The sequence below is a fragment of the Monodelphis domestica genome, chromosome 1, assembly GCF_027887165.1.
Source record: "Monodelphis domestica isolate mMonDom1 chromosome 1, mMonDom1.pri, whole genome shotgun sequence".
Classification (NCBI taxonomy): Eukaryota; Metazoa; Chordata; class Mammalia; order Didelphimorphia; family Didelphidae; genus Monodelphis; species Monodelphis domestica.
The window spans coordinates 735,231,794-735,259,217 of record NC_077227.1 but is presented as its reverse complement, the minus strand read 5'-3'; the positions used below and the strand labels follow the sequence as shown (position 1 = coordinate 735,259,217).

The 27,424-nt window shown below is 39.8% G+C and overlaps 2 protein-coding genes across 6 annotated transcripts in view; both read right to left on the bottom strand.

The window, feature by feature from the left end:
• Positions 1-5,534, bottom strand: part of LOC103094634 (zinc-alpha-2-glycoprotein-like) — a 61,422-nt gene extending 55,888 nt beyond the window's left edge. For all 5 annotated transcript variants that reach the window (XR_008915604.1, XR_008915605.1, XR_008915607.1 and 2 more), the window contains exon 1: positions 5,170-5,534. Coding sequence is in view for 1 of the 5 variants with exons in the window: in XM_007477474.3 (XP_007477536.2) it covers positions 5,170-5,248 (79 nt within the window). In the remaining 4 variants the exon portion in view is untranslated. The remainder of the gene's footprint in view (positions 1-5,169) is intronic.
• Positions 5,535-17,078: 11,544 nt separating this feature from the next.
• On the bottom strand, positions 17,079-27,315 carry LOC103095658 (hereditary hemochromatosis protein homolog). Its single transcript, XM_007477478.3, has 6 exons — positions 26,987-27,315; positions 24,155-24,412; positions 22,798-23,052; positions 18,255-18,533; positions 17,932-18,062; positions 17,079-17,458 (listed from the first exon to the last, which is right to left on the bottom strand). Exons 1-5 carry the CDS (start codon positions 27,108-27,110, stop codon positions 17,950-17,952), a joined length of 1,029 nt encoding a protein of 342 aa, XP_007477540.2. The 5' UTR covers positions 27,111-27,315; the 3' UTR covers positions 17,079-17,458; positions 17,932-17,949.
• Positions 27,316-27,424: the final 109 nt, after the last annotated feature.

Sequence of the window (27,424 nt, the reverse complement as noted above, 5' to 3'; positions counted from 1 at the left end):
AAATATGGAAAAGTCTGCATCAATGACTCACACCTTGTAAGGACAGGTCTTACAGAATTGTTAAAAGGGGCCATTAATAAATTCGGTTCTGAAAAATTAGCAAACACCCCATAGATAGACTAATGATACAAATACATGTCACATGATTTTCCCTATGTAGGTAGATGTTGTTACAACTAATAAGTTAAAGACTCAGGTTGCTACTGAATTTATAACCACTTTTGTCATAATGGATTTTCCCAATGAGTATCTGTAAGTATCTACATCATGACATTTGTTGAGGAGGAAGGGGAATTTACAGGAAAAATTGATTGTGAGACTCAATATTTTAGAAATTACTGGTGCATATGAAATGATCCAAAGTGAAAAGAACAGAATGAAAATAATACAAATGCACAGACAATGCATATGTAGATTTGAATTGTAATTTGAATGTATCATAAAGATCACTAGTAGTTGAAGGATCATAGACTCGGAGCTGGAAGGAAACTAAGAGATCATTTTACAGATGTGAAAATTGAGTCTCTAAAAAAGTAAAATTATTTCCCCAAGGTCAAACATATAGTAAGTTTCAAAGGCAGTAAGTGTATGACTGTGGAAAAGTCTAAAACTTCTAATTGCTTTCTGTATCCTAGACTTCCAAATTCAATGCTTTTTCCAGGCAACTAATAAGTGTTTGTTAATCATCTACTATGCTAAGCATGCTACCTGTCCTCAAGTCCCATAGGCATCTCAAATTCAAATTTCAAAAGGTAAGTCATTGTTAGTCCCCAAGAATGCCCCCCACAAAAAAACATTCTCCCTTCCTCCATCCAGGGTACCGCTATCCTTCAGGTTTACAACCCTAGCAACAATCTGATACTACCTTACCCCACATGCCCTATCAAGTGTCAAATCATGCTGCTCTTATATCCACAACATCTCTAATCTATATCCCCTTTTTACCACCCACACAAACACAATCCTAACACAGGTCCTCATCACCTATAGTCTAGACCAGTGATGGCAAACTTATGGCATGGGTGCCAAAGATGGCACGCAGAGTGCTCTCAGAGTTGGTTACTAGAAAGGCAGAGGGACACCGACAGGGTTGCTCCCCTCGCCCTCTCTACCATGCCTGATGACATTTTTTCATATCCCTTGCCCCTCTGCCCAGCAGCCCAGTGGGAATACATGGGGTTAAGGTGGGTGGCTCATAGGTGGCAGAGTTGGAGGGGAGTGGAGTGCTTTGGTTATTCCCCTCCCACTCTCTACATTCACTAAAGACACTCCTCACTTCACCTACCCCTCCACCTAGCAGCCCAATAGGAGCACTTCTTCCCTCTGGGGGACAAAGGGGGACAAAGAGCTAACTAGATTAGAACAAACCTATGGGTAAGGGCAGGACCTGGCACTCCAGCTCTATTCTTTATTGTAAGTTTAATTAAACCCAATGAAAAGAAAGAGTGTACAAGTCTATAGTATCTAAGTAAGATAATGCTGCCAAGTCACCTCCTATTGATGACATGGCATTTAGTCATACCAATCAGGAATTATGATGAGAATAAATTGTTTATGAACTCCCTATAATGCACCAGGCACTTTCCAGTGGAGTAGGGATAGGAAAAAAGGCCTGAATGTATGATTTCATTAACCTAGGAAATAGCACCTTATCTTCAATTCTTCTTAGAGAGTTGTCCAGAGTACTGATGTGAAAGGGAATTTTTTTTAACTTAATCAAGTACTTGGAGTGCTCCACCCTTTTAACTTAATCTTTCAGGAACTTGTGAATCCTTTTAATAAGAGTTCACACCCTCAGAGGACAGGAGGTGGATCCCACAGACACTGACCCATGGGCAGTGCTAGGCAAATTGAGAGACTTTGATTGGTTCCTGAGATGTGATAGACCAGTCCACAGTGAAAAGGAGGAACCAGAGAGACAGGAAGTGACTGCTGAGAGCATTCTGAGATCACTTCTTCTGCTTCAGCTGCACTGATGGCTCTTGCTGAGGGACGACTTCTTCAACTTCTTCTGCATAGGTGGCTCTTGTTGAGGTAGGACCTCTGTGTTGGTGTCTCTGTGTTGGATTCTTCTGTGTGGCACTTCTGTTTTGGAGGACTTCTGCTTTGGAGGCTGAGTCTCTTCTGCTCCTCTGGCCAGAGATTGGAACTTTGAGGGGGAGTAAACTAGATTTCTTTGGAGCAGACTTAGAATAGGCTAGACAATTCCCCTATTGCCTTCCTACATTTCCTTCTTTATTGTCTCTACCATGCTGCAATAAAGCTACTAAAGCTGCTAACAGTCTCGTGACTTAAGAGTTAATTTTATAAATGGTGACCACAATAATTTTAATTACATAATTGTCAAACCCATTTTTAATTATTACACTGAAAAGTGAGTAGCTTAGGATCACACAACCAATATGTGTCATAGATGAGACTTGAACCCAAGACATCCTAGCTCTAAGGCCAGTTCTCTGTCACCTATCCCTCTTGGCCCCTACACTGGGGATACAAAGGAAAGGAAAGAGTTTCTTCCTTTCTGGAGCTTATATTCATTCAGAAAAAGGGGTGATAGTACTGTAGGCTAGTCAGACTATGACTAGAGTATTGTGTTTAGTTCTTGTTACCACCATTTAGAATTGACTTTGAAAACATGGAAATCTTCAGTTAGGAATGACCAAGATGGTAATCAGCTTTGACTGTATATCAAATGAAGACTGGTTGAAGGAACTAGAAGTCCACTCTGAAGAAGAGAAGGCTCTGGGCAATATGATAGCTATCTTCATGTATTTGAAGGGTTATCATATGAAAGATGGATTAGACATTCGTTAGGATCATAGATCTTGGGCCAAAAGAAACCTCAGAGGCAATCAAATCTAACACCTACATTTTACATTCAGGGAGTTTAAGTAACTTACTCAGGAGCATTCAGGTAGTAAAATGTCAAAGGTAGGATTTGAACTTAAGTCCTCTGATTCCACAGCTAATATTTTTTCTCTTTAATCATATTACCTTGATTTTGATGGACTGAAATATGCCTATGGATCCATCAGATAGCGGTTTGTGGACTCTAAGTAAAGAATGGAGCCAGAGTTATTCCTGCTATGAAATAGAGGTACAAATTCAGAATAATTAAATTGTGATGAAAAAAAGATTAGAACTAACTTGTTGGGTGAGAAGAAAGAGAATAGAAACCTGGAAGACCTGGGAAAATCCAAAGATGCATTGATGGAAACTGGAGGTTTAACTTGGAGGAGATGAACAAAAGAAAAAAGATTGAGCTCCAGGAATGGAGAGAACAGAGATCAAAGATATTGTCAATCAACTGGCTTCAAAGGGAGGAGTTTTGACCTGAAACAAAGAGATTGGACTCTGGGCCCAAGCAAAGAATATAGCATTTCCAGGGACCTGGAATTAAGAAAAGAGCTTGGCCTAAGCCTAGAGGATGGAGACAGAGTAATTTGTAAAAGGAGGACTGTCATTCCAAAGCCTGAAGACAGACCTACTGATGGGTGTGATGCTGCCTTTGCCTCATCTGTATAAAGACTCTGATTTCAGTTTCCCCCATCCCAAAATAAAGAGAGTTTGTGCCCTTGAATTAGATGCCCATGATGGATTTTCAGAGAGAGAAAAGGTAAGAAATAAGGTCCAAGGACAGAATGGGAAGAGATCAAGAATGGAACAGAGGTTAACTTTGGAGGAAAATCCTCTCAATCTTATGGATGAAGATTAGAATATAAACCCCTTGAGGGCAGAGGCTATTCTTGAGATTTTTGCCTATTTGTAATCCCAACACTTAGCACCAGGCATGGAGGGCAGAATAAGTAGTTACTAAATGCTTCAATATTGGATTTATTAAAGTAGTAAAGGAAAGTTAGGCAGAGAAAAGATGGCAGAAACAAAGTTGGATAAATCTCCCTTTGGAGAATTGATTAAGGCATAAAATAACAATTAATATTTACAAAGATTTAAAGTTTGGAAGGAATTTTTCAAAAATTCTCTCATTTGGGCCTCATGAAAACTAAGTGAAGGAAGGTCTCCAAATGCTATCCTCCCCACCCTTTTTGGACCAGATTGAATTCATGATTTCTTTGACACAGGGAACTCATGAGGGAAACTCTCTACTAACACAGAGCAGCACCTTCTCCATCTACTCCTTAGAACCTGAGAATTGAGGTTAGGTGACTTACCCAGGGTAATACAGGCTGTATATCAGATATTAGACTTGTACCCACCTACTCCTAAATTTGAAGCCAGCTCTCTATGCACTAAACCTGGATATCTCTTGTTCCTATTTTACAATTGAGGAAAGAGGTTGAGATGTTAAATGACTTTCCCAGAGTCACCCTGATAATAAGAGTTTGTGGCAGAATTTTTACCCAGAACTTCCTACACTCCATCTTCTATGAACAGTTCTTAACCTGGGGTTTGTGAACTTCTTTAAATATTTTGATAACTGAACTTCAAGATAATTGGTGCCCTTTGTAACCCTATATATTTTACTTCATTTAAAAGCATTATTTTTTTTAACCCTTACCTTCTGTCTTGGATTCAATACTGTTTGTGTTGTTGTGTGTTGTTGTGTGTTGGCTCCAAGGCAGAAGAGTTGTAAGGGTTAGGCAATGGGGATCAAGTGACTTGCCCAGGGTCACACAGCTGGGAAGTGTCTGAGGCCAGATTGGATCCTAGGACCTCCAGTCTCTAGGCCTGGCTTTCAATTCACCCAGCCACCCAGCTGCCCCCTAAAAGCATTCTTCTGAGAGAGATCTATAGACCTCACTAAACATTCACCAAAGAGACCCAAAACATGAAAAAAGGTTAAGGATTCCTAGAGTATACCCCATTAGTTCAACAGGCATTTATTAAGCACCTACTATTTTCCAAGTACTAGGTTCAGCATTGAGTTGATAACAAAGACCACAAAATGGTCATAGTCCCTGCCCTCAAGGAGCTTCCAATATCAATGTTAGCCATGCTACCTTGTATTCCACTAGATTAGAGGGGGTCTGCAGCATGCCACAGAATCCCATTCACAGGAAACCATTGGCTTGAAGGGGAAGGCATAGTGCATACCCTTAGAAGAACCAGTCTAATGGAGGGGACACATTTTCCACTTTGGGAATATTTTATCAGCCTGGAAGCTCCATATTCTCAGACTCCTTTTTACCTTGAACCATTCAGACTCACCTGCCTGGGTCTTTCTCTGAGCAAATATCCCCAGAATGAGCAGCCAGAGTAAGGACAGCTTCTTCCACTGAGTCTCCATTCTGAATGGCCAACAGTTCTTGTTAGCACAGGGCTACTAGACTACTGTCCCCTGTAAAAAGATATCCAGTTCTAGAAATAGGCCTCTCTCCAGATCCAGGATCTCCTTGGGAGCCAGAATAATCAATGCCAATATCTGATCTCGTTAAGTTTGAGAGAGGAAAATCAACATGTAGGAAGTCCCAAGCTTGCCTCCAAAAGGTACACCTTGTATCCCACTCAGAGCCCTGATGGAAAACATGTCCCTACATAAACACATGAACCCCTGTCCCCTCCTCCTCTGCAAGTGACATTGGCTCATCCTGGGTTTTGCTATCCTATCACTGAGAAATTAGGCAACTCTTTGCCAGGCGGAACTGATACCTCAGCCAGTAGAAATGAAGGTGGAAGTGAAAGGAGGTCTGGGGTGGGGATGTTTAATTCCAAAGGTCTGTATAATCAAAACTAAAGTCAATAGGACATATGCAATAGTTATGGCACCATTGTACTGAGTTCCTAGTAGTGGGGGCCACAAGGTTGCTTAAGATGGGGTAAATAAGCTCAGTGTGGAAATAGAAGAGGTCAAAGGTTCTACGGCAGTCAATAGTGAGATGAGGTCTTTGAGTAGTAACTGTACTTCCAGTATAGGAAGAAGGAAGGAAGGAAGGAAGGAAGGAAGGAAGGAAGGAAGGAAGGAAGGAAGGAAGGAAGGAAGGAAGGAAGGAAGGAAGGAAGGAAGGAAGGAAGGAAGACAGGGAGGGAGGGAGGGAGGAAGGAAGGAAGGAAGGAAGGAAGGAAGGAAGGAAGGAAGGAAGGAAGGAAGGAAGGAAGGAAGGAAGGAAGGAAGGAAGAGAGGGAGGGAGGGAGGGAGGGAGGGAGTGAGTAAGGAAGGAAGGAAGGGAGCAAGGAAGGAAGGGAAGGAGGAAGGGAATAAGAAAAGAAGGAAGGAATGGAGGAATAGAAGGATGGAGGAAAGGAGGGAGGAAGAGAGGGAGGGAGGGAAGGAGGGAGGGAGGGAGGGAGGAAAGGAGAAAGATTTTCATATAAAAATCTATGATTTAATGTTTGGGGTTAATTTCTTAATTAAAATGTTGATGCATACCTAATTTTACAAGTTAGCAGTAGAATATGCTCAATATCTTTGTATCCCATTTGATTCCCTCTCAAGAGATTGAGATTCTGCTAAGTACATTATCATGTGCAGTAACATGGAAATGGCAAAACTTTTAGCTAACCGATGTCTCCTATACCTAAGCGTGATAGTAGCACAACTGAATTAATCCAAAATGTGACTGTATTCTTGTAATAACAATAGGCTTGGGATGGTATGTTCATTTGGCTAGGTCAGTTATGCAACAATCTATCAAATATGTCATCCAAATAAAATATAAACCACCTTTCCACAAGATAAGAACATGTATATGTAAAAAAATCCAAATAAATCAAATAGTTTAATATACATAGGCAAGTAATCAATGGTAATAAACCCCAACACTAATCTACTTTCCAGCAGAAATAGATTTTATCCTGCACACATGTAGGTTAGTGAAAGAATATCACAATTACCCAACATCCTCCATTACTGTAGAAAGTTCCATAACCAAGAAAAAGAGGGATAGCAGTATGCAAAGGGAAGGAGCTCCCCTAGTCTGATGTCTATTCTAGTCTGATGTCAACTCCTTTCAAGAATCCTAAGAATATCAGGGCTGATTCAGGGGAAGGTAGAAATGTTGCTCTCAAGAAAAGATGTCCTACCAGGGAAATTGATCCAGGGAACTCCTATCTTATTGGTTTATTTGGCAATTGATTACCAACTCATAAGGATCAAGTTGTGGCAAAGTCTCATTTGAATGGACTGGAATTTTTACCCAAGATATAATAGAGCTTTGATAGAGCTGGTGCCAGACCAACACCCATAAGGCCCAGTGGTTTTGCTTTGGTGTACAGTGCATCCTATTTGGCAATGGAACCTAATGATAGCTTTATCCTTGTATAGTCATTAGTAAAGGAAGCAAAAGGAGAAAAAAATAAATGATAATGCAGAGAACAAAACACCAAATGAAGGTAGCATTTGAAAAGGAGGAAATGAAATTAGGCTACCTGTAAATCCCTAACCATAAAGAAAAATTAAAAACAACATTGTACAATGAAAACTATAAGACAGAGTCACTCAGTGTCGATAAATGGCATCAGTTCTAAATGAGAACAATGAATCCAAGAATCACTTTCCCCAATTTTGATGGTAGTCAGAGTAGTCAGTAATACTTGGAGGGGACCTTCCCAAGCAGACAGAGTCCTGCTATTTCACTGAAAAAATTTTTATATACACATTGTCTCCTGGGTTTAAATCAGAGTAAAAAGTTCAAATGGCTGCTCCAAAGTTGTGAAGTTCATATAATCCAACCTGGAATTCCTGTAGATAGAAGCATCAGAGGTATCTCCTCCCAGTAACAATGTATACACAGTGGTAAAGGGCTTGTTCTGAATAGGGGGGTGTCCAAAAAGCATTTTTAAAAGGGACACCTATAGATCCCCCTGAGCTCTATCAGACAAGCAGAATAGGGCTAAGGGGAGAACCTCAGGTCACTTTATTTTTTTATGTGTTCATTTTATTGAATAATATCTGTACCATGTTATTGCCATGGAATGTAAATTCATCTTAAACATCAGAATCCCACAAGTGTAACAGAGTGTTACTTAAATATGCAACATTTGTATAAGGAGAATGCTCAGGAATTAGTCTGCTCAGAATGTGATAAACCATCAACTCTAAAGGGAATAACATTTTTCAGTTGGATATGACTCTTACAGAGAAAACCCCAATACACACACATTTAAAAGTTTTCTATCTTTACTGCTAAACAAGCACTTCAATACATATAAGACAGATGGTATTTAAAGCACAATCTGCTTTCTCCTGGGTTTATGCTATTCTTCTAGGGTTTTTTTATAATAAATGCCACTGTGTTAAGCAGCTTGGTTAACAAAGAACTTTTTGAAGTCATCTTAAATCCAAACAGGTTTTCCATTAGGAAAGTAGGCAAGAAAACTCTTGCTAGAATATTTTGTTTCATCATTTTCTTGCATTTTCTTTTGGCCCTTATTAAAGCTAGCTAGCCCTAGATAATGAAGGTCCCACCATTTTATAAGAAAAGGAGGAAATACTTACTGAACTTCCCATATTGCATCTCAAAATATGCCACATCTTAAAACAATAGGAGCTACTTGAGTTTTGGGACTTTAATTTTTTTAGACAATTTTTTAAGATTTGGGGAATAGGAACATAACATACCATCCAAATAAATTGCAAAGACCAGTTCATTTTGTGCTGTCGTAGTTCCTCTAAGGAACTTTTGGATGCCAATCAGTATATCTTGCATCACTTAGGAATCAAAGGCTAAGTCTCAGAGGAAAAAAAACAATCTGACATTCTTTTTGTACTCTCAGTGTTGTCCAGGGGTGTTTAATCCTTTAGTATCAGTCCCACCATTGTCACCCAAGGACTCCAAGGGTCCTCTCTAGAGCTATTAGTGGTTATAGCAGTTCATCGTTATTTATAATTTTATGACTTAAAAAACACAGATTGTGGGGGTGAGAGCAGCTAAGTGGCTCAGTGGATATAGAAAGCCAGGCCAGGAGATGGGAGGTCCTGGGTTCAAATGTGCTCTCAGATACTGCCTGTATTTGTGACCCTGGGCAAGTCACTTAACTCCTATTACCTGGCCCTTACCTCTCTTTTTACTATTGTGTTATTTTCAAAAAATCTAAGATTTAAAAAAAATTTGAGAAAACATTTCAGAAAAAGCTCAATAACTTCTTGAATCAAGAAAATAAACTGTTACTTCCGGGTAAACATGGTGGCAATCTAAACACTAATTGTTTCCTCACCCCGTACCAAATGAAATAGACTACCTCAAAAGAGCATAAAAATCATCTTTGGAAGATTGGAGGGACTCTCCAGCAGCCCACAGCAATGAAGGTACGTGGGGTTTGAACACTTCAACACTAGAAGAGGGAGAGAAAGCTAGCTGCCAAGCGTGAGCTGAGCTGAGCTGCCCTCCCCCACCCCAGATCACTCACCGGAGACAGCGAGTGAGTGAGGAACATCCCTGCAGTGAGTGGCCAGGGTCCTTGGGATCTAAGGAGGACTCCCAGGGAACTACCCCTCAGAGTGGTGTCACTGGAGAGCGCACAGACCATGGGGGCTCCTACAAACTGTGAACGCAGTGGAGGCTCTAGAAATGGCTGGAGGCAAAATCTCCTCCACTCCTCACTGTAGTGAGGGAGGGGGGGCATGCCAGGGTCCTTGGGAACGGACAAGGACTACCAGGGAACTACCCCGCAGAGCAGTTTTACAGGGAAAGCCTACGTGCACTGGAAAGAAGAGACCACAGGCCACGCTAACAAACTTCGGAGGCTGGGAAGAATCAGCCTGAGGCAAAAACATCAAAATCCGCCCATTTCACTCAGATTTCTGACTGAAAAGGAAAGGGAAAACCACCAAAGACATGGCTCAGAGTGCCCAAGATCAACCCTCCAAGAAGAAAGGGGAAAAAGTGACTATTGAAAACTTTTATGGAGGGAAAACACAGGCTACAAACAAAAAAGAGGATGAAATGCAAACAAAATCAAAAAACACCCCCCAAAAATGGAAATTATGCACAAGCTCTGGAAGAACTCAAAATGGAGCTTATCAAAAAAATAGAAAATCTGGCTAGAAAAATGGGAACAAATTCAGAAAGAGGTCTTCAGCCTGACAAACAAAATCTCACAATTTGAGAAACAGCTGGAAGCCTCTAACAGAAAGGCAGACCAAACTGAAAAGCAAAACCAGTCCTTAAAGACCAGAAATAAGCAACTGGAAGACAGTGATCTTGCAAAACAGCAAGAATTGATAAAGCAAAGTCAAAAAATTAATGAATTAGGAGAAAACATAAAATATCTCACTGACAAGGTGACAGACCAGGAAAACAGAGGAAGGAGAGACAATTTGAGAATCACTGGTCTACCTGGAAAAACCAGAGATTAACAAAAACCTTGATGCCATATGACAAGAAATCATCGAAGAGAAATGCCCTGATGTGCTGAAACAAAGGGGAAAAATAGAAATTGAAAGAGTTCATAGAACACCCTCTATACTAGTCTAGTGGTAGTCTCTCAGTGATTGAGAATGACTATTGTCTTTGTGCAGTTTCATCTATGGTGTGCCCTCATGTGGCTTTGGAATCCAAAGGCTGGGGCGCAAATTTTGTGGCACATGGGGCATGGGACTCCAGTTGTTATGGGAGGTGCAGTTGTGGCCTGGTGTCGGCGTTCACGCGCAGCAGTAAGACGTTGACGTCGCTCATCTTCAAAGGTGGTGGCGGCATGGTTAATGTGGGTTCGCCAGCTGCTTCTGTCAGAGGCAGCGAGTTCTAGTTGCTTTGGTGTGATGCAAGCCCACTTCAAGTTTGACTTTAGCTGATCCTTGAATCGTTTTTGGTCGGCCTTGTTTCCTGAGTCCAGCTGACAGTTCACCGTAGAATACCTGTCTTGGTATTCGCTGTGGGTCCATGCGGATGACGTGTCCAGACCATCGTAGCTGGGTTTTGAGGACCATGACTTTGATGCTGGTGGAGTTGGCTCTGTCAAGGACTTCCTGATTGGTGATTCGGTCCTGCTATTGGATCCTCATGATTGACCGGAGGGAGCATTGGTGGAATTGCTCCAGCTGTTTCATGTGCTTCCTAAAAAGTGTCCATGTCTCACAACCATACAGGAGCGAGCTGAGGACCACTGCATTATACACTTTGAGCTTCGTCACAGTGCTTACACCTCTGTGTTGGAGGACTTTGCAGCGCAGCAGCCCAAGTGCCTGGCTGGCCTTTTGGATCCTGGCATTGATCTCGTGGTCTAGGGACCTGTTGTTGGCGATGGTGTTGCCCAGGTACTTGAAAGTGTTGACATTAGAAAGCTGCATGCCGTCAACTGTAATGCACAGCTGGTTCATTGGCCTCCCTGGTGCAGGTTGGAACAGCACCTCTGTTTTGCTGAGGCTGATAGTCAGGCCAAACAGTTTTGTTGCGGTAGAGAACCTGTCCACAATGGTTTGAAGATGATTTTCTTGGTGGGCCATGAGAGCACAGTCATCTGCAAAGAGAGCTTCCAGGATGAGTCTCTCTGTTGTCTTTGTTTTTGCAGTCAGGAGGTGAAGGTCAAATAGTGAGCCATCCAGTTGGTATTTGATGTAGACGCCCAGGTCTAGATCCATCACAGCATGTCGTAATACCTGGGTGAAAAATAGGTTGAATAGTACCAGAGCGAGAAACACAGCCTTGTTTCACGCCATTGGAGTTGTTGAAGTGATCAGAAGTCTCTCCACCAGATAGGACTTCCCCTGTCATGTCGACATGAAAGAGCTGGATCAGTTTGACGAATTTTGGGGCAACCGAGCTTGCTGAGGATCACCCACAATGTGTCCCTGTTCACTGTGTCGAACGCCTTTGTCAGGTCTATGAAGACAATGTAGAGACTCAGGTTCTGCTCAAGGCATTTTTCCTGCATTTGCCTCACTGTGAAGACCATGTTGATGGTGCTATGATCTGGTCAGAATCCACATTGTGATTCAGGCAGGTTCTTCTCTAAAACAGATGACAGGAGTCTGTTGAGTATAACACGGGCGAGGATCTTTCCAGCAGTGGAGAGTAGTGAGATGCCTCTGTAGTTGTCACAGGCTGCTCGTGAGCCTTTGTTCTTGTATAGGGCTACAATGGAGGCATCTCTGAGTTCTGGGGGCATGTCTTCCTCTTCCCATATGCTGGTCAGCACTATGTGAAATGCCTGGAGTGCCTTTCCATTTAAGACCTTGTACACCTCGGTTGGGATCCCGTCTTTACCGGGTGCCTTGCCTGCACTCATTTGTTTAATGGCTTTTTGGACTTCTTCTATTGAAGGAGGGACGTCAAGTTGTTCAATGGAGTGGTTTTGGGGGACCTGGTCAAGGGCGCTTTGGTCAACTGAAGAGGGTTGGTTGAGAAGCTGACTGAAGTGTTCTTTCCACCTGTTGCTGATGCCTTTTTTATCTTTTATGAGAGTGTCACCATCATAGGATAGCAAGGGAGTGGTGGTGGCTTTTAATGGCCCATAGACAGTCTTGAGGACACTGAAAAATTGTTTGTAGTTTTTCATATCAGCAAACTGCTGGATTTCTTCTGCCTTTTTTTCCCACCATCGGTCTTGCATCTTCTTGATCTCACGCTGTGCCGTGGTTTGGAGAGACTTGAATCTGTCCTTTTTAGGAGCAGAGTTTGGGTTATTTTGCCACTCCATAAAGGCTTTGTTCTTCTTGCTAAATAGGTCTTCAATAGCAGTGTTGTTCTCATTGAACCAGTCCTGGTGGTTGCGTTGTTTTGGGCCTAGGATTGCCTTTGATGTTTCCTTCACTACATCTCTGAAGTGGTTCCATTTCTCGGTTGAGCTTCCAGTGAGTGGTCCCTTGGCAGACAGCTTGTTGTCCAGGCAGGACTGGAATGTTTGCAAATAAGATGGATCTCTAAGACGACTCACATTGTAAAATGCGTGAACTGTCTGGGCGCATTTTGGATGGCGAGGCGCAATGCACATTTGAAGAGTTGCTCCAACCAATCAGTGGTCTGTCCAGCATTCAGCTCCTCTCATGGCTCTGGTGATCTTTACATACAATGATGTAGTCAATGAGATGCCACTGTTTTGATCGCGGGTGCATCCACATTGTTTTATATTTGTTCGCCATTCTGAACACAGTGTTCGTGATGGTGAGTTCTAACTCTGAGCATTTGCTGAGTAGCAGTAGGCCGTTGTTGTTCATTTTGCCCACGCCATGTTTGCCGAGCACTCCTTTCCATCTTTCATGGTCGTGGCCAACGCGGGCATTGAAGTCTCCCAGTAGTATCAGCTTGTCATTAAATCCCCAAAAAACAACCCCTAGGAATGTAATTGCCAAATTCAAGAGCTTCCAAGCTAAGGAGAAAATATTACAAGAAGCTAGGAAGAGAAACTTCAGATACAGAGGCACATCAATAAGGATCACACAAGACCTAGCAGTGAACACACTAAGAGACCATAAAGCCTGGAACACGATATTCAGAAAGGCAAGAGAACTGGGTCTTCAAGCACGAATCAGCTACCCATCAAAACTGACTATATACTTCCAGGGGAAAGTATGGTCATTTGACAAAATAGAAGATTTCCAAATATTCATAAAGAAAAGACCAGAACTCAGTGGAAAGTTTGACATCCAAACACAAAGAGCAAGAGAAACATGAAAAGGTAAATATGAAAGAAAGGGAAAAAGGAGAAAAGTGATTTTTTTCCTCTTTTATTCAAACTCTCTTCTATAAGGGCCACAATTAGATCAAATTATGTATACTAACATATGGGAGAAATGTTATGTGCGACATTCAAAAATTGTATGCATTAATAGAGTAATCAGAAGAATCACTCATAGGGAAAGATTGGGCCATTAGCATGATTTGGAGGGGAGGGAGGAAAAAAGAAAGAAAAAGGAAGAGGGGAATCAATGATGGTACTAAGATATACTTGAAGAAATAGAAATAAATTAAATAGAACAATCTTTGTCACACAAAGATACACACAGGAAGGGGAGGGGAGGGGAAGAATTCTTTTATAAGAAAGAGAGGAAAAGAGTGCTAATTGGTATTACTTAAACCTTACTTTCAGTGAAACCAATTCTGAGACGGAAGAGCAACCAGATCCATTGGGATCTTTAATTCTATCTTATCCAACAGGGTAAGGGAGAAGGGAAAAACAAAGGGGGGTGGAGGGAGGGAACACAAAATGGGAAGGAAGGAGAGGGGGGAGGGGAAGGGAAGAAAAAGGGAGGGGCTAGAAAGGGAAGCATAACAAGGGAGGGGACTAGGGGGACTGATTTAAAATAAACCATGGGTTTAAAAGGTAATAGCAAAAGAAAAAAGGTCAGAATTAGGGGAGGATATCAAAATTCTGGGGAACATACAAATGACAATCGTAACATTGAATGTGAATGGGATGAACTCACCCATAAAACATAGACAAATAGCAGAATGGATTAGAATCCAAAACCCTACCATATGTTGTCTTCAAGAAACACACATGAGACGGGTAGAAACTGACAAGGTCAGAATGAAAGGTTGGAGTAAGACCTATTGGGCCTCAACTGACAGAAAGAAGGCAGGAGTAGCAATCATGATATCTGACAAAGCCAAAGCAAAAATAAACCTGATTAAAAGGGATAGGGAAGGTAAATACATCCTGATAAAAGGGAGTATAGACAATGACAAAATATCACTAATCAACATGTATGCACCAAATGGTATAGCATCCAAATTTCTAATGGAGAAACTAGGAGAATTGAAGGAGGAAATCGATAATAAAACTATACTAGTGAGAGATCTCAACCAACCACTATCAAATTTAGATAAATCAAATCAAAAAATAAATAAGAAAGAGGTAAAAGAGGTGAATTAAATCTTAGAAAAATTAGAGTTGATAGATATATGGAGAAAAATAAATAGGGACAAAAAGGAATATACCTTCTTTTCAGCAGCACATGGCACATTCACAAAGATTGACCATACACTAGATCATAAAAACATGGCATACAAATGTAGAAAAGCAGAAATATTTAATGCAACCTTTTCAGATCATAAGGCAATAAAAATAATGATCAGTAAGGGTATGTGGAGAGCAAAATGAAAAATCAATTGGAAATTAAATAATATGATGCTCCAAAATCAGTTAGTTAGAGAACAAGTCATAGAAACAATTAATAATTTCATTGAGGAAAATGACAATAGTGAGACATCCTTTCAAACCTTATGGGATGCATCCAAAGCAGTACACAGAGGAAAATTCATATCCCTGAGTGCATATATTAACAAATTAGGGTGGGCAGAGATCAATGAATTGGTCATGTAAATCAAAAAAACTTGAAAGTGAACAAATTAAAAACACCCAGAAGAAAACCAAATTAGAAATCCTAAAAATTAAGTGAGAAATTAATAAAATTGAAAGTGATAGAACTATTGAACTAATAAATAAGACTAGAAGCTGGTACTTTGAAAAAACAAACAAAATAGACAAGGTATTTGTCAACCTAATTTAAAAAAGGAGAGAAAAAAAAAGCAAATTAACAGTATCATGGATGAAAAGGGGGACCTTACCTCCAATGAAGAGGATATTAAGGCAATCATTAAAAACTTCTTTTCCCAATTATATGGCAATAAATATGCCAATCTAGGCAATATGGATGAATAGTTACAAAAATATAAATTGCCCACACTAACAGAGGAAGAAATAGAATTCTTAAATAATCCCATATCAGAAAAAGAAATCCAACAAGCCATCAAAGAACTCCCTAAGAAAAAATCCCCAGGGCCTGATTGATTCACTAGTGAATTCTATCAAACATTCAATGAACAGCTAACCCCAATACTATACAAACTATTTGACATAATAAGTAAAGAGGGAGTGCTACCAACAACAAAAAAAGCCAGGTAGATCAAAAATGGAGAAAGAACACTATAGACCAATCTCCATAATGAACATAGATGCGAAAATCTTAAACAGGATACTAGCAAAAAGACTCCAGCAAGTGATCAGAAGGGTCATCCACCATGATCAAGTAGGATTTATACCTGGGATGCAGGGCTGGTTCAATATTAGGAAAACCATCCACATAATTGACCATATCAACAAGCAAACCAACAAAAACCACATGATTGTTTCAATAGACACAGAAAAAGCCTTTGATAAAATACAACACCCATTCCTATTAAAAACACTAGAAAGTATAGGAATAGAAGGGTCTTTCCTAAAAATAATAAACAGTATATATCTAAAACCATCAGCTAACATCATCTGCAATGGGGATAAACTAGATGCATTCCCAATAAGATCAGGAGTGAAACAAGGATGCCCATTATCACCTCTATTATTTAACATTGTACTAGAAACACTAACAGTAGAAATCAGAGAAGAAAGAGAAATTGAAGGCATTAAAATAGGCAATGAGGAGACCAAGTTATCATTCTTTGAGGATGATATGATGGTCTACTTAAAGAATCCTAGAGAATCAACAAAAAAGCTAATAGAAATAATCAACAAAAGGTAATCTTTAGTTTCCTCATTGCCTACTTTAATTTCTTCACTTCTTTTCCTTCTCTTATTGCTAAAACTAGTGTTTCTAGTATAATATGAAATAGTGTGAAGCATGTGAAGACTGCTTCGGCTGAAGAGACGAAAGAAACCAATAAGAAGGTTCAACGGCTGAGAGGGCAATGCAGCAAAGCACTGTGGAGTGCTCAGGGCATGTTGGAGCACCAAAGACAACACGGCCATCCAATGCAGCTGAGGAAGTCTCCAGGTGTAACGACTTTTTGTGCCACTGGACCCAGGCTTCTAACACCAAGAGAGTGGGACTGTCTCTGTGCACCGACTTTTCCACTTAAATATTCTTCACACACAAGTGTCTTTGTGCACACTCATCTATCATAGATGAAAACACACAAAGACAATTGTCATCCTTGGTTACCGAGAGACTACTAACTATATAATCATAGTTTGAAGAAAGTAGTGATAGAATCTTTTCTGTTTCTGAATATCTTCCAAGCAAAAGAGGAATTAAAAATATTCTACTTGATCCCAGAGGAAGGAAGTAAAAGTGACTAGTGGAAAGTAAAGAAGGACAAATTCTGCCTCTATGTGTGAAAAAATACTTCATAATAATCGGAATTGAAAAAGTAGAAAGAGCTTCTTCAAAAGGAAGTGCCTTTGGGCAACCTTTGTTGACTTGTTAGTAAGTTTTACACATTCATCATCCCCCAAACATACCCACATCTTTTAAATTCTTTATTTGGAGAGTAGAGGATAAATACAGTCAGAAATGCAATTGAGCTACAAACCAAATATAGTTAAAGGCACTGGACCTGTGATTTTACTGGTGAAAGGAATTCCCAGATCAGTGAGTCGACAACAGACCTTTATTTTAGGGCTTATTAGGTGGCAAACGTTCTGCTAAACACAGGTAAGAAAAAAATTTTTACCACTGGAGATAAGTATCTTCCCTGGAATTTAAAGTATTAGAAAATTGCCTAAGGTATGGAGAGGTTAAGTGATTTGGCCAGGAACATACAGCCAGTTTGTGTCAGAGATCAGATTTGAATACAGGTCTTCTCTATCCATTATGCCATACTTCCTTTCCAACAAACAAACATATCTGCGAAAGAAAGAAAGAAAGAAAGAAAGAAAGAAAGAAAGAAAGAAAGAAAGAAAGAAAGAAAGAAAGAAAGAAAGAAAGAAAGAAAGAAAGAAAGAAAGAAAGAAAGAAAGAAAGAAAGAAAGAAAGAAAGAAAGAAAGAAAGAAAGAAAGAAAGAAAGAAAGAAAGAAAGAAAGAAAGAAAGAAAGAAAGAAAGAAAGAAAGAAAGAAAGAAAGGAAAGAAAAGAAAAAAATTAGGTTGACTTCCCTGACACTTGAAGCCTTCAATTCAAGGACAGATGATCATTCATTGGGAATGATGGATAGAGAAATGATGTTCTTATGGAGGTTTGGTTTAGATGGCATTCAGGGTCCCTTCCTTTTCTGTTTCTGGGATTCTTTTTACAAAGTACACAATTATTAACATCAATCCCAGAATAACAACTTCTTCTATTCTTTTAAAGCCTCTTCTTCCCATCCATTTCCCTCTCACCTAATGGTACAAACTTGATCATGTCTTCCTCCATTTCCTGAAGATTACAAAACAGCTAATCAACAGAATGGCTGCTATCAGGATGCTCAGGACAACAACCCAAATATTCCCCTTGGTGGGCTTCTCATGAACTGCAGAGAGAAAAGCCAGCAAATTAATGAGAGTGGGGGAATTAGACTTCATGGTGCAATGGAGAAACTGCCTAGTGGGAACTTTGGTCTTGAATCCTTTACCAGGCAGGGATCAATATAGGCAAGGAGGAACAGAATTCCATGGCTTGGCCTTCAGAGGATGGGCCTGGGTAACTTGGCTGAGATACTCACCAGGGAGCACAGCTGGTGCCTCCAGCTGACTGTGATCCACCACACAAGCATAACCTGTTCTAAGCTCTCCTGGCTGGACCTCCAGGGAGATTTGAAGATAAAAGGTATCATCAGAATTGGGAAGTATACCACTAGAGTCCTCTTTCCCCACTATGGTTCCATTATCAGCTTTCTTCCAGGACATCTGGATAGCTTGTGGGTAGAAGCCTGTGGCTGTACAGGAAAAGGTGATGGTGCCATTAGGGAATTCTTGGTGGGACACATACATGTCGGGTGGTCCTGAAGGCAGAAGACAAGAGAGACAAAAGGCAGCAGATCCAAAATTAGGAACCATTCACTGTTCCTCATCCTCCCTTCTTCCTTCCTTTTGACCTACCTTTACTCTTTCCCCCTCCAGCAATGTCAGTTGTCTGGGTATCTCAGCCCTACTGAGTGTCTAATATCATACTCTGACCCAGTAGAAGCCCATGCTATTTTTATTGTTTATGATGATGAGCTATTACAATGAAAATTCTCTAGAGACTGTATCTTAATTTACAACTATTTATTAAATAGTAACAAGAAGGTCGGAAAAAGAAAAGACACCCAGAGCTTGCTGCTCACTTTTTGTCTCCACTCATTCCCATTGGCAAGAATAGCCCTGCAAGCTTCCCTGATCCATAACATATACCCCTGTGGCATCACTTTTCTGGGTTTCTCTGATTGGACAGACTTGATCTCAGTTTGGGTCGGTGGCTGGTTTTCTGGATGTGGGACAAGAGGCAAATATCATCCGAGATGCCAGGGAGCCATGAGGCTTCTAGCATCCTTCCAGAGTGCTCATGCATCCCCCTTATATAGATAAGCCTCAGGCCTTGTTTTTAATCCAATCAAAGGGTGAGGTGAGACTGATTTTTCAAATTCAAATATCAAATTTTCACATTTTTCCATTTTCAAATCCAAATTCAAAATGATACTTTTCTTTTAAAAAGGAAAGAGGGGAACAATGTATACCGAGACTGATACACTGTGGTAAAATCAAGTGTAATGGACTTCTCTACTAGCAGCAATGCAGTGATACAAGACAATTCTGAGGGATTTCTGAGGAAGAGGCTATCACCATCCAGAGGAAGAACTGTGGGAGCAGAAACACAGAGGAAAAAACAACTGCTTGATCACATGGTTCAATGGGGATATGATTGGGGACGTAGACTCTAAGCGATCACCCTAGTGCAAATATCAATAATATGGAAATAGATCTTGATCAATGACCCATGTAAAACCCAGTGGAATTGTATGTGTGTGTGTGTGTCGGATATGGAAAGGACTTGGGGAGAGAGGGAAAGAATATGGTCTTATAACCATGGAAAAATAATCTAAATCATCTAATTAAATAAAATTTTCAAAAAAAAAGGAAAGAGGGGTACAGATTTGTGTTAAATTCTCACAAACTAATAAAAACTGGAATGGAATGTCTGGGAAGGGAGAGAATTTCACCTCATTTCAAGGTCCTGAGTCCAATATTGGATGTCTGCTCTTATTTTTTTATTCTTTTTTAAATTTTTATTTAATTGATTAATTAAGAATATTTTTCCATGGTTCCATGATTCATGTTCTTTCCCTCCCCTCCACTCCCCTCCCATAGCCAACATGCAATTCCACTGGGTTTTACATGTGTCATTGATCAAGACCTATTTCCATGTTATTGACATTTACATTAGGGTGATCATTTAGAGTCTATATCCCCAATCCAGATGACTGCCTTTAGAGTTTATTTTCTTTTCATCAGCATTTTCTTTTCTAACATGTCCACATCACATTAATAAAGCAAAGTGATTGCCCACATCACAACAGCTTCTTTTATCACACTGTCTAACTACTACAAGAAAAAGCCACTCTTTTCTATGGTCTCTTAAAAACTGCATAATTCCTTTCTTATGCAACTGTTGTGAAATTTCTTTGGAAGTTTAGTTTGCTTTAGATTTGTTTTTAAATGCCTACATTCATTTCATTGTTATGGGTTTTTTAATATTATAAACATTTAGAGAGTACTCCACCTGTGGGTAGAGTTCTGTTGTAACAAAACAATTAAATAAATAATACAATGACCCCATCTAAAAATGCCTGAAGCATTCACATCTGTAGCACCCTCCATCTCTCTCTGTTTTAGATTAACAGAAATACATTTTTTCACTTCCCCAGATTCTCCATTAGAAAGAAAAAAATGAGTCATTTTTATAGCAAATATATATTCACTTAGTGGTTGACATCTGCACCTCCACAACAGTTGCATAAAAATTATATAGGTTTCATTCCACACCTAATGCACCTCATCACTTCAGGGTGGTAAAGAAATGCATATTGAGCATATTTTAGGAGATATGCTTTTTCACATATAAATGACATTCCTATTAACTCAGAAATCCTGTAATTATCTGTTTCTTTAAAATCAGGAGATGTCTAACTGACTACCAGTGGTAATAAGCAACTAATATTGCTTAAAGTTCAGGCGACAATCTTCTTTAATATTTCAACACTTCAAATAACCACAATTATATTAGTCAGGTTATTCATTAATAATGAAAACAATAAAAATATAAATTAACATTTATGTGTATATATATATATATGTATATATATACATATATATATATATATATATTTGCCAGGTGGAGTACTAAGCATTTTAAAAATATTATCTCTTTGGAGCCGTACTATTATATGCCCATTTTACAGATAAGGAAATTGAGACAAACAGAAATCAACTTACTCAGGGTTACATGACTAATAAGTCTCTGAGGCTGGATTTGAAGTCTTCCTGACTCCACCTGCCTGCCCAATCTATCAAAGAATGCAAAAATCTGCCACACATTTATCTTAAAAACCTCATTTCCAAATTATATATAGAATAGCCTGAAATTTATAAGAATAAGAGCCATTTCCCAATTAATTGATGATCAAAGGCAATTCTCAAGGGAAGAAATGCAGTCTATATAGCCACATTTTTTTTTAAATCTAAAAAACTAATGATTAGAGAAAGACATTATATGAATTCTGAGGATATATCTCATACCCATCAAATTGGCAAAGATGACAAGGAAAATGACAAATGGAGGGGATGTGGCAAAACTATTGGTGCACACATATATGCATATATATATACATATATATATATATATATATATAAAACCATTTCGGAAAGCAATTTCAAATTACATAGGAAAAGGTTCCCTTTGACACAATTCTAACACAGCTAGGTCTCTGTAAAGAGAACCAAAAAAAAAAAAAAAAAGAAGAAGAGGAAATGGGTCCCAGATGTATAAAAATACTTAGAGCTGCAATTTGAGGAGTGGCAAATACCTGGAAAATAAGGGAATGTCCATCAACTGGGCATTAGCTGAACAAATTATGGCATGTAAATGTGACAGAATATTAAGGAAATAAATTATTTCAGAAACATGGAAAGGCATCTATGAACTGAAAAAAAAAGTGAAATAAGACAAAATCTCAAGAAAAAAATGTACGTCATAGCATCCATTTTATAAAATGAACACTTTTGAATGAATACTTTAGAAATCAGGATTTTTAGGAGGTGATAAAGAAGAACGTGAGCAGAACTAGGATATTAATTTATATAATAACAACAGTCCTGGCAAACAATTTTGAAAGATGTAAAAATGATAATGAACCAAATGAACATCCACGACTCCACAGGACTATAGATGAAGCATGCTACCCATTTCCTGACATATAGGAGATGGATTTAGGATACAGATGAGACTTTTTTAACATAGTAAATGAAGATATTTGCTTTGCTTGACTATATATATATATATATTTGTTACAATGAATTTATTATTCCTTATTTCCATGTCTTGACGAAGATGACAGTGAAAAACATATACTTCTGTTAATTAAAAAAATAGAAAGCCAAGTAAAACAGATGTTGCATTTCTCCCAGCAAAAATTTTAGTCCTTTAAAAATATTTTTATAACAAGAAATTATATTTATGTTAATTAAAAAATAAAATATTAATTTTAAGAAGTGAAATCAAGGAATGGACAAGGCACATAGGGCAGACCTCCTGTGGCAAATTTATGGAAGGATAGGGACAAGAATTGCTTACAATGAGCAATGTTGGAGGAAGCATGATCCGTGATTTGTAGGTGAAATCCACGTGGTTGGGACCACAGCTGTATTTGAGTATTTGAATCTTTTTCTCTGGAGGCATACTTATAGCACAGCTATACTCTAAGGAATGTAGAGGTTCCTGAACTGAAATAAATGGTAGTCTTTATACTAAAAAAAAATGGAGAAAGTAGTTCCTTAGGGAATCTACAATGACTTCCATACCATAATGAGTTATCAGACTAGATCTACATTATTCATTTGAATAAAGTAATAAAGGCATTTCCTCACATTGCCACAATGTGTGTATTTTATTGTTAGAGACAGCTACATCTCAGATCTCAGGTCATCTGCCTCCTAGTTCCAGGATTCTAATACCATACAATAGAATAGGGGAGATGTCTTGGTAAAGGATGGGGAGAAAAGGGGACTCACGATTCTCTTTCAAGCTTGACTTCTGAAGGATTTTCTGCATGACTCCAATGCAATATATCTTATTAAACTGTTCGAAGACGGCCGGACTTTCAAAAAAGATTTCAGAGCCAATAGCCCAATGGTGCAAGACCTTCCATTTTCCTTTCTCATTTGTCTCAATAAAATCTTCTCCATCAAAACCATACTTTACATGGTATTTCAAGGGAATATCTTCATTTAATTCACAATTTAGATAAAACTGCAAAGTGCGATGATCTGTGGGGAAAAGAAACATGGGATATTGTGGGAGAAAATGGTGATGTTGGATATGAAGAAATTGATGGAGATAAACTCTGTCATGTGTCCCAGAAGAAAAAAAGGAATTCGTTTTGTGAATTGTGAGGGTCATTTGTATGTGAGGTAGAAATATTCAGGTGCCCATGAGAAAGTCTGATTCTCTAAGCCTAGGAAGAATGCTAATAAATAGAGGAAGAAGATCTGACAAAAGACAGAGAAGATCATGAATCAAGAACAATAAAACTTTTATGTGCATTCCTATTCATCTTTTTCTGCTGTGTTATCTTATTTCTCAATTCTTATGTGGTCTTTTACATATGGATCCCGGAATAAATACATTTCTGTGGTTTATTTTGATTAATGATGGGCGATAGAAAAGAAAAAAGAAGGTACAAATTAGGAGCAAGTGCCAAAAGGACATGAGGGAAGCATGAAAAGGAGGAAATGAAGAAAAGGAAGAGGAAGAAGGAAAAGGAGGAGGAGGAAGAGGAGGAGAAGGAGCCAGGGAGACAGTGGGATTGATCACTGAATTTAGGAACCAAGGAATATTAAGAAGTTTGGCATCCTGAGTTCACATGCAATGATTAAAGACAAATTGAGTGTGAAGGTGGAGGTCCTCTGAGTTGTTTTCAATCTTGGATTTGGTATCTTTGGAAGGCAATGTGGTTCACTAAGTCCTATAGCCTAGGTCTGGATTCTTCACAGCCCTTTTACTGTAATATAAAGTAACAGAGGCCCCTTTGCTAGGCCCCCAGCCTGGCTGGATGCAGGGGTGGGTCCCCATGGAGCTAGGAGGCCTCTTCCCCCCACAAATGTGAACCAGTTTGGAGCCCAACCCCTGCCCCCCAAACGAAGGGGGTGGGGCACTCGGTTTGAGAGTGGGGAGGGCACTGCACACAGTCCAGGCAAGGTGAGGCACAGCACTGGGTCCCCAACAGATTCTAAAAGATTCACCATCACTATTCTAGGATGTCATTCTCAGAGAGCATGTTCTTGAGAACTTGTCCACCAGACTTAGTTGATAGAAGCTGAGCTAGATGAGGGGAGGAATGGGGACAAGGGATGTGTGGGGCTCACTTACTCTTACTCCTGTCATTTCTTGTCAAGTGCTGGATGAAGCGGTGGTAACCTTCCTCCTGGTCTGTCATCTGGTATTGCATCTCCTTGAGGAATTGTCTCCCCAAAGCTTCAGAGATCCAGGCATGCTTCACTTTTATCTGCTGGAGTGGTTTGCCATAGGAAGCCCATTGAATGTCATCAATGAAGGCAATAGCACTTAACTCCAAGAGACCTTGAGATGTGCCCACTGCAATGAATTGCAATTCATGCTTGTGATTGGCTGAATGACAAGAATGGAAAGAAGGAAAAAAAGGCAGGGATTTAGGGGGGCTCAAAATTTTAGAATCTCCCCATACCCATCCACCTCCCACTCCTACTTTTCACCATGAATACATGTACTCCAGACTATACAATGAGCAACTGTGAATAACTTTGCTATTCTCCACAAAACAATGAACCAAAACATTCCCAAAGGACTCATGATAGATAATGCCATCTGCTACCAGAGAAAGACCTGATGGAGCCTAAATTGGCCCAAAGAAAACTTTTTCCGCTTTCTAATTTTTTTGTTCCAGTTTTCTTCAACGAAAGGACTAATATGGAAAAATATTTTACATTTTTGCACATGTAAAATCTATGTGAGATTGCTTATCATCTCAGTGTAGGAGGAGAAGAAAGGAAGGGAGAAACTTCAAGGCTAGAGATTCTTTTTAAAATTTTGGAAATTGTTTTTACGTGTCATTAGTAGAAAAATTAAAGGAAAAAAAGGAGGGGAAAGTATATGTCATCAAAGCTTTCAAACATGCCCAGATCACATGAAGACACCCTGTATCTGGGAGAAGATAGCCTAGATCCTACATTTCCCTAGCACATAAATGAAAGTAATCCCCTTTGAAGGGCTGTGTAGCCAGAATAGGTGGTCCCATTCAAACTGCCATCCTGGGATAATCTTGCCCTCCTTCTTGCCCTGCACACTTTTTGCTGGTTAGCATCCAGCAATGGTAATGGTTCCCCTACAGTATGGGCACAATGAAATAGACTGGCGAAGGGGAGACTCTTCTTTTAGACCATAAGGCCCTGAGAAATGAGTTTGAACTTTCTCGTTTATTTGCAGTTTTTTCTGTTTCTCTCAATTTCCTTCTGTTCCTCTCTATTAGAAGTAGATTTCTCACGTACCAGACACTGAACCAAGATGTAATGATCTTGGAGGCAGGATTCTAGGCTAGATGCACAGCTACTCTGACCTAGAATGGCTGCTTTAAGAATCCCAAGACCAGCTTTGAAGTAAGAACTTGGGAGTGGGCTAGAGTGTGTTGGTATATTTGTTATTGTTTGTATGAAGGAAATCTTCCTTTGTAAAAGCTAGTCTAACTTCTAAGTGTTTTGAGGAACTAGGGAGTAGAATTCCCACCTACAATTGAGGAGAGGCTAGAGCCAATAGCAGAGAGCCTAGATACCTTAAAACCCCTTAAAATACTAGAAATCTGGAGGCGGAATGGAATAGAACACATCTAGCTTTCAGGAAGTGGGCCAGGGATAAACATCATTAAAAATGTATATGGTGAGGAATGCCAGATATTTCCCAGGAGGCATTGCAGAAAAAGAATATACTGGTGGCCAACTTTCCAATCAGGACCTAACACAGGCAGGACTGAATACAAATCAAGGAGCAGTAAGAAGAAGCCATGATGTAATGGCTTTGAATGCCAAACAGAGAATATCACATTTGATCCTGGAGATGATGGGGAGCTACTAATTTGGCAGCAGTATAGGGAGTATGAACTGGAATGGGAAGAGACTTGAATCAGGGAGAAAGACAAGAAAAGTGCTGGAATAGTTCACATGTGAAGTGGCGAGAGCCTACATCACTGCGGGTAGTAGGTATCTCCAAGAGATGTCCTGAAGGTAAGATTGATGGGACTTGCCAACAGTCCTAGAGAGGGAAAGAGAGTGAGCTGTTGAGGAAGATGCTTAGGTTGTAAGGATGAGTGACTGACAGGGTGGTGCTGTCCTTGACAATAGTAAGGATGTTTAGGATGGGAAGGGTTTGAAGGGAAAGGGAAAGGGTTTAGTTATGGACATGTGCAAAAAGCTTGCAGGACGTTCAGTTTGAGATGTTCAAGAGACTGTTGGCTATTAGTTACTAGAGGTCAGGAAAAAGACTTGAGAAGTAGAGCTGAGAATTTTCAGCCTAGGAGATCATTGAATCCATGTGAGCTCATAAGATCACCAAGTGAAATGAATCCATATTAATTAACCAATAGACTGTCTTTGAGATAGATGGGGATGCCCTTTCTTCTCATTGTCTTTTGAAGAATATTTCCTTTCTGGAAATCAGGGACTTGTGATTGTCATTTCAGTTATGTCTGAATTTTTGTGACCCTGTTTAGGATTTTCCTGGCAAAGATACTAAAGTAGTTTGCTATTTCCTTCTCCAACCCATTGTTGCAGATGAAGAAACTGAGGTAAGCAGGGTTAAATGATTTGCCTTTTTCTCAGTTATAATTCTTTCTCTGAATTCATTTCTCCTTTTGACTCAGATTGGTTGGAGTCACTGGAGTTTTATCCTAGAAAATAAGGCAATAAATCTCCCCAGAGGCTGCAAGTTATATCTCTGCTTCTCTACTCCCACATATTTTCTCTATCTATATTCAGTCTTCCCATCAGACTAGTCCCACTAGGTCATGAGCAATGTCTCCTCTATCAGACTGGTAGTTCCAAGAGGCTTGTAGACATATAGTTCCCCCTATCAGGCCAGGGCAGAAGGGCATGATTTGTGTCTCTCACATCAGACCAAGCCTTCTATGTCAAACTCAGAGCTTCACATCCATCCCTCCAGCTTCCATAGACTCACCTGTCAGGATCTCCCTGGGAGCAAACAGCACAAGAATAAATAGCCAGGATGAGAATGAGCCTCTCCCCATTCTCCATTTCATTAGCCAGCTCTCTAGGTATCTGTTCAGAGGCCTCAAAATCATCCCACATAGGAGAACTAGCAGTCCATATGCACCACTTGCCTAACAATTCCTCAGGAGGAAAAACTTCTTTGTGTGCAAGCTTTTCCTTGACCTTGTTTTGGCTCAGTCAACACCCTGCCCTCCTCTCATTTCCAGAAAGGACATCTGTCACTAAGAAGGAACTGTCCCTTCCTGGTAGGGATAAAAGTGGAAGTGAAATGGAGCTTTTGATGAGTGCAGAAAACCCTCAAATGTGTGATAGAGGAATGATCCAGAGACTTTGAAGGACAGAGCCTGGGAGACGTGCAGAGGTTTGCATCCACAGTGGGGGGTGG